The 8,208-nt window shown below is 40.4% G+C and overlaps 1 protein-coding gene across 1 annotated transcript in view; it reads right to left on the reverse strand.

Moving 5' to 3' along the window:
* The window catches only part of Bank1 (B cell scaffold protein with ankyrin repeats 1), a 260,238-nt gene that overhangs the window by 43,296 nt on the left and 208,734 nt on the right, over window positions 1-8,208 (reverse strand). Inside the window, exons 9-10 of the mRNA XM_021195807.2 lie at window positions 5,336-5,644; window positions 1,510-1,815 (exon numbers count right to left, since the gene is read on the reverse strand). Coding sequence (XP_021051466.1) covers window positions 1,510-1,815; window positions 5,336-5,644 — 615 coding nt within the window. The remainder of the gene's footprint in view (window positions 1-1,509; window positions 1,816-5,335; window positions 5,645-8,208) is intronic.

The following is an 8,208-nucleotide window of genomic DNA, read 5'->3' on the forward strand; positions in this document are numbered from 1 at the left end:
GAGAGAGAGAGAGAGAGAGAGAGAGAGAGAGAGAGAGAGAGACAGACACCCATTGCCAGGTTCTGAGATATTACCCTGGATTATTAGTCAGGAATATGCCAGAGACCTCCACAAACAATACATGTGATTGCCAATGTTCTTAGTTTCCAGGCATAACTTACCATAACACCTGAGGACCTATTATTACTGCAGACACTGCACACTTGGGTCATGCGGCATGGAGAAATCTAACTTGCCCTAAGAAGCAATCTGCTTTCTAATTTCATAGTACAGGAAGGTAGTATGAATCTTACCCAGTTATAAAACCTATCAACTACAATAATGATGGTCATCTCAAGCTATAGCCATGGGTACCATAATGGTGCAGATGTTATGGAGGTAACCAACTGGTTGTATTTAAGGTCCACGCCCCAAGAGTAAATCTGGACAAGAACATATGACTGGTGAGATTACAGGTCCCAGGAATGAACATGCTATTATTTTGCTAAATGGACACAATATCAAACTACTATGTAAGTTCTTATTATAGCTCTGTGACCTTACCGGAGAAGCTTATCAGTGCAATGGAAAGCACAGTTAACACAGAAACTCACAGCTGGACAAAATGCTGAGACTAAATAACTGTGGAGTGCTCACCCACAAATGGGACATCTATATCACCTCCATGTCACCAAGGCCCAGGGACCATCATGGAGAAGTAACAGGAAGATATTAAGAGCAGCAAGAAAACTGGAGTCAAAAAGTGTTTTCTGGACAGAACAAGACTGATTCATTTTTGCTCTCACAGCAGCCTGGGATGCCTGTGCAAGACCTGCACAACAGCACATCCTTCCAGCATGGAGACAGGAAGGACTCAGATGACCCACACCTCGAGAAGGAACCACTGACAGTGGCCTCTGGGAGTGGAATGAGAGAGTCAGTTTTCTTTAAGGTTCCTTGTTGGTAAACCTTGTTCCGGTTGATAGCTCTACCTACATGAGTATGTAGGCAACATAAATTGGATTAGGTAGATTATTGAAAATAAAGACAGAAAGTTGGGAGGGGGAGATGGATCTGAAGGAGCAGGGTGATTATGTTGTTGTATGCATGTAGGAAATCCTTCAAGAATTAATAAAAATATTAAACATTGCCTCAAGATAGTTTCTCTGTGACTTGAAAAGATACTCACAGCCTTTGGAATCTTGAATCACCAATTGCCTCATTTTTTCCCCCACCCTCTATCCCCAGGTCTTCTATAAACCAAGGGATTAAAAACATCAACAAGTAGGGGCTCTTGACATGTCTCAGTGGTTAAACTGACTGGTAGCTCTTTCAAAGGACCCAGGTTCAATGTCTAACTCCCTTATAGTAGCTTACAATGCGCTGCAATTCTATTTGTAGACCATCTGATGCTCTCCCCTGGCCACCATGGGTACCAGGCATGTACGTGTTACATAGACATACATACAGGCAAAATATCCATGCACATGCAATTTAAACATTGAGGAAAAAGTCCATAAACAATATTACCTTGAGCTATGTAAGGTGTTGTTTCTTCTTTGAGAGGGATGTGTGTGGGCCGGGGTGTGGGAGCCGGTGGTCTGTTTATAATGAAAGACCGAGTTCCAGTTCTTTTCTTTACACTCTTACTGGCCAGGATCAGGTCATACTCATTGTCTTCAGTCTCTGCAAACGCGTATGGGTTTTCTTCTTCTTCCTCCTTCTCCTGGGCTGCTTCTTTCTTTTCTTCTCTGTTGGGTTCCTCTCTTGTCTCTTGTCTTGCGTTGAGATCATTCCAGTTTTGACTTCTTTCCATTGGGTCTTCTAGTACTTTTCCTGCTTAGGAAACATTTAGTTTAGGTTTACTCTTATATTTTATGCAATATTCTTGCTGTCTTTAATTTCATATATCATCTCGAATCAGTTTACTCAAATGCCATTGAAGACAATATGAAAAAGGCCCTGTCTCTAATAAAATGTTTCTCTACTATTCAAAAAGAAATGCCAGCTTTGTAAGAAAATACTTTAATATGTGTTTTAAAATATTATTTTTCAAACATGATTTTTAGGTCTGTATTTATTAACTGAAAATTGAGGTATAAATTTATATATCAACTCCAAATGCTTTGAAAGGAGGTGTTTTAAAGCATACAGCTTGTAGACTTTTTTTTTTTTTTTTTAGTCAGTAAATTGTCTTCCCTTTTCTACTGCTTGTACTATTTCACCTAAAATCTAAAAAATCTCTAAAAATGATTTGAGGGAAAACTCAGACATACTGCCACTGTCTGTCCTAACAAGTGTTTCCCTGCTATGACAAACTGACTTTTAAGAATGTGGCTTGTGAACATGAACCTCATCCAGAAACATGGCACCAAGGTAGAGGTCTGGGCATACCAGACAGTGTAGGCAGTCACTGGCTTAAGAGCTCGTTGTACGGTTAGAAAGCAGCCACACATTTGGAGTCTTTAGGGGGTCCGTATTCCGTAAAAAATTTACCTACTTTGAAAGAACATACTAAGAAAATTTAGTAGCAGTTGTTAAACAGAGAAGCTTTTGAAGTACTCTGATTAATAAGCAAAAAAGAACCTGTGGCTCTCTACTAGGCCAACAAGAAAGTCTTTCACTGTGTATATTACTGGTTACTCTTTTTATTTCTATTTGCCTTTGTTCAGATAATATGGATCTGATAATAATTATTATAATTGGGATTTTAGTGGAAAATCTTAGATGCTCAGAAAAGCACAACTAATAGAACCACACAAGAGGGTATTTTTATTTTATCAAGAATATGCAGGAATTGCTTTTGGTAGTTCTGGGAGAGGCCACCATGACAGCCTTCCACAGCATCTTAAACTTTATTCTTCTGGTTAGCTTCACCTAAGAAAAGTGTTAAATACCCCTGTGCCTGGCACCAGCTTTAAAAAACCACTGTGTCGCCATTCTTTCTGCACGAATAATATGGCTTTGGGATTGTGACTCCATGACTTCTGTTTCCCTGACAGCCTCTGGGTGAAACCTGATTAAGTGTGTGGGAGAGACTTTTATAGCACTTCATTTTTAGCAAAATGTGTCAACTGTCTCACTTTTATGAACCCATTTCCTGAGCTGTTAACTCCCTTTGTTCTCCACCCACTGTGCTTTCCAACGCATTCTAAAGTTGGACTCCTACTAGGAATCTTACATTTGACTTCTAATCTCCCAAAGGGTCAGATTATACTTTCCATGAAGAAGTTGGGCCTAAGTTTTTTTTTTTTTAAGTCCAGGCTGTATACTAATAATTAATAAATGAATCACTCTTATGAGCAAATCATTTCAACTGGTAAATTAATAGGGCACAAGTGTCTAGAATGAGGACATTCTGGGTTTTGCAGGCAAATGGATGAACTAGAAAATATCATCCTGAGTGAGGTAACTCAGATCCAAAGGACATGAATGCATGGTATGTAGTCATTAATAAGTGGGTGTTAGAAAACAAACAAACAAATAAACAAAAAGTACAGAATACCCAAGATACAGTCCACAGAACTCAAAAAGGTCAACAAGCTGAAGGGCCCAAGTGAGGATGCCTCAGTCCCACTTGGGAGAAAGAAGAAAGAAATCACAAGTGGAGAGGGAGGGAGAGACCTGGAAGGGAAAGTGGACAGGGAGTGTGGGGGGAGAGGGGAACCTGATCTGGTGTTCAGTGAGGGAAAAGGACTGAAGCCCTGAGGGCCAGCAGAAAGAATGGAAACAGGCAACCTCAGTAATGAGGAGGTTGGGGGAACCCTCCAGAATGCACCAGAGACCTGGGAGGTAAGAAACTCTCAGGACTCAAAGGGAGGGACCATAGATGAAATGCCTGACAGTAGGGAGAGGAAACATATAGAACCCACGTCCAGCAGGTGGGCTCAAATGAGGGAGAGGGGGACCATCCTATCGTCACAACTCGGACCTATAATTGTTCATGTCTGAAAGAATTACAGGGATGGAAATGATAGAAGCCTGAGGAAAAGAAGTTCAGCAACAGGCTCAAAGTGGGATTCAGCTCAAGAGGAGGTCCCAAGGCCTGACACTATTACTGAGGCTATAGAGGCTCACAAAAAGGGACCTAGCATGGCTGTACTCTGGAACACCCAACAAGCAGCTGAAAGAGTCAGATGTAGATATTTGCACCCAACAAATGGACAGAAGCATCTGACCCCCATTGTTGAATTAGGGAAGGCTTAAAGAAGCTGAGGAGAAGGGCATGATCCTATAGGAGGACCAGCGGTCTCAATTAATCTGGACCCCTGAGATCTATCAAACACTGGACCACCAAACAGGCAGCATACACCAGCTAATATGAGGCACCCAATACATACAGTAGAGTATGAGTTTAGAAATGATGCACCTAACCCGCAAGAGACTGGAGACCCGGGGAGTTTAGAGTTCAGGTGGAGACATCCATGTGGAGATGGGGTGGGGTGGGGAGGAGGTATGGGATGTGGAACAGTCAGAGGGTGGGATAGGGAGGAGGGGAATAAGATACTGAGTGTAAAAAAAAAACCCAAAACTTCATTTAGTGAAGGATGGCTCTTCATTTCTCCTGATAGTTTATAACAGTATATTGTATTCTATGTATATATCACTTATACAGATTTTGTGCCTTTTTTTACGTTAAAATTCTAAGCATGAATAAAATTCTTCAAATGAAAAAAAAAAAAAAAGACAAGAACCTTGAAAGTATGTATTTAACATATTCTAGTTGTAGGCTCTCTGGCCTTGAGTCAGAGTGGCAGGTAGGTCAAAATGATAGTTCAGTTTCTTGATTGTTGCAAAGGTAAAAAGGTGTTCTATAGTAGTCTGTCTTAGTAGTTTATTAAAATTATGTCTGAAAATCTCGTGAATGGAATTTGCTGTCTGTTGTCCATGACTCAAGGGCAGATCTTGACAAAGCGCTTATTGCTTTTGCAGGGGACCTGAGTTCCATTAGCAACTGCCATGTAGTGGCTAACACATTTGTAGTCTCCTCTAACAGCCTTCCTTCTGGCCAGAGCATTGAGCTTTCCCACAGAATACACCATGTTCTCTTTATGTTCATCAATATAGATTCTTTCCAAATTATATGAGTATTTTGTTATTATTACTTATTATAAATATAATATTTACTTTCCTAAAGCGTTGCCAGAACACTTTATTTGGAGAGGGAGGCAGGGGAAAAAAAAAAGGTAGATGGATCATCTCTTGCTTCCTTCTCTTACCTTTAGTTGTTAAAGTTCAGGGAGTCACCCTTGGTTTTCAAATCTGACCATGTGTCTGCAGATCCACCCTCGTACCATATGTTGTGTAGAAGCCTTGGAACAAACTGTTTCTCTGCAAGTTTTAGCTGGCCACTTACCTTGTGAGGTAAAGTGAGGCCTTTCTAGTTGGGAGGCAGCAGGCCCTGGTCGTGGTGGGGGCAGAGGTGGCCTGTAGTGTGGGAGAGGCTCTTCAGAGTTGCCTTCAGTGTCCAACCCAGGGATGAACACATACAGATCGTCATACTGATTCTCGGAGCTTTCCCTGTCGCACTCTGGCAGGCTGGGTCTTGCCTCAGCACTTGCTTCTTCCTCCTTTGTCTCCATAGTTCTTTCAGGCTCCTCAGATCTGTCTGTGCTCCGCCTGTGTGTGTTCCCGAGTTCATGATGGGATGCTGGAGACAGCATGGCTATTTATGATGAAGATTGAACAGTTTCACTTACACACACACACTGGAGGTGTTTTGAGAATCTTTATAGAAGCAGCAGTAGTTAATGTACTTTTATCATCTGCTGTATAGCAAAAAGCTGCTCATTGTACAACTTCTCTTTAACTAATGAATATCAAAGTTCCATCTACTCTTGTTTCAAGAGTATATGACCTAGCCACATATTTTGATACTGTAGAGTAACTGTAGGAAATGAATCCATGCCTCAACTTAGTATTTCATATATTTATTATATATTACTTAATGCAGCCATTGTAATAATGTATATAGTTAATTACTATGAATTTATTATGGATATTTCATTAATTTTTGAAAATATTACTTGGTTAAAAAAATGTCTTTTTTCCCCAGGAGAAAGCATACCTATTGATAAAATGCATTTTGTTCTAAAATTTAAACAAAGAATCGAGTCAATGTCCCTATACTAAGAAGCACAGCACATTTACTTGTATATTATACAATAATATTCTAACAGCCCAGGAAGAACACAAAACCAGTGGACTGCAGTAACTTCGCAGCTGTACAACAACTTACATAATGTTCTCTTTTTGAAAGTGAAAATGAAAGACAGCCTTTTTGATCTTTCAAACAGACGTTGGAATGTGTCTTATTTTCAATGAAAAAAAATTGTTTTCAAATGTCGCTAAAATAAAATGTAACTTTAAATATCAAATAAAACAGTGTGGGGGGAATTTTTTTTGTTGTTTCAAAAATTGAAGTTACATGGTAGAAAACTTTCAGCAGTGAGAGAAAACTTAGGCCCGTGGAGGCGAGTGCCTGCAGCAGGGCAATCTTTCTTTCACATGAAGAAGAAAAACATGCTTTTTGCTTCTAGAACTGAACTTAGATTCTATAAATACTAGTCTGGGAAGAGGAGGTAGGTGTGGGTGTGTGTTCATGTGTGTGTGTTGTGTATATGTTGCATAGGTGGGGTATGTGTGTATTGTGCATGTGTTGTCTGTGTGGGGTATGTGTATGTCTCAGAATATATATGTGTGTTGTATGTGTTGTATGTATGTGTATTGTATGCGGATGTGGTGTCTGGGGAGTGTGTGTGTATGGTGTGTTGGGCATATGTGTGTGTGTATGCACATGCGTGCGTGTCATTTTTGTCCAGAGGTCTCATTTTCCTGTCCACAACACCTATACAGTGACCCTAAAGTAAAGTAACCCCTTGAAATTTTGATGTAGATGATGGAACGACTGGAAGGAAGGTATTGTTCAGTCACAAGTACATGACAATGCTTGACTATTTCATCTAAGAAAATCAGTCATCAGTCTAGAAAAACAGTCCAAGTACAGGACACTGCATCCCAGCACCTTAGTTTTCGAGTCTGCATTTGGCACTAACAAGGAACAGACGTTTCAGGTGCCTGTCAGATGTGTCCAGATCTGGAGTACAGCCCTAGCAAGGTAGGGTCAGTCGGTAGATGGTTTCAGTGTGCCCCGTCATCTCTGTGATACAGAGCGGGTGCTCTGACCTCCCTCTAGTCCCATGAAAACTTGGGGCTGAGCCCAGTCACAGTTGCACAGATGAGAGAACTCTCAGTTTCAGCTACAGAGATGAGATTTTTTTTCATTAGAAGGAACTGCCGCAATGTTCTCTTGTTGTTGGCAGTACTTTAGAGGGTGGAATTGTATGATAGATGTGTAGTCAGTATTAACAGTGAAATTTATTATGATCTTTTATTATTAAGGTCATAAAATATGTAACCTATAACCATTTTAATCAGTTTCAATTTAATTTAATATATGGTATTCTTATGGGTATTGTGATAATGTTTGAATGATTTTATCAAAGTAAACTTGGTAAGCATTGTATTAATTTTATCTGATTTGCATATTGGCCTGTCTTTTGAAAAGCTTGCGGTAAGTAGTTAGTAGTGTATAACTGGGCATTGATGATGTACTGGTATAGGCCATATGCAAAGGAACAAAATAATCTCCTAAGATGGGTATTGGAAATGAAGGGAACAGGCCATAAATGAAAACCCAGACAGATAAGTAAAATATAATGCTGAATGACGCCGAGGACAGTGGAGGAGGGTACTTGCAAAGGGACATGACAGAAACAAAACAAAATGAAACAAAACAAATAAAAGGAGCCATGATCTGTGTATGAAAGAGGGCAGGAAGTTAGGATGTCCCAGAGAGGGAGAGCATCTGAGGAGAGCAGAAGGGGCATTTGATCAGTAGCAGAGGCATGCGCACTCTCTCTCTAGGATAGATAACAATGTTCAACGACGACTGGTTGAATGCTGGCGATATTTCGAAAATATAGTCAATGGTATTATGCTGGACTGGATATAGAGTGGGAGAGAAAGAACAGAAGTTCAAAATGACTTCAATATTTTTGAATTAACTTGAAAGGAAAAGAAAAGAACATTTTTTTGTTGGCTGAGGAGGGAAGTCAGCAGGTGGAGACGTTGGGTACTCCATCATCAATGTGATACAGAGTGGGGTGCTCTGGAGGAGGAGGGGGAGGAGGAAGAGGAGGTTGGGGAGGCGGAGGGGGAGGAGGGGGG

This window comes from Mus pahari, chromosome 4 (assembly GCF_900095145.1).
Source record: "Mus pahari chromosome 4, PAHARI_EIJ_v1.1, whole genome shotgun sequence".
Classification (NCBI taxonomy): domain Eukaryota; kingdom Metazoa; phylum Chordata; class Mammalia; order Rodentia; family Muridae; genus Mus; species Mus pahari.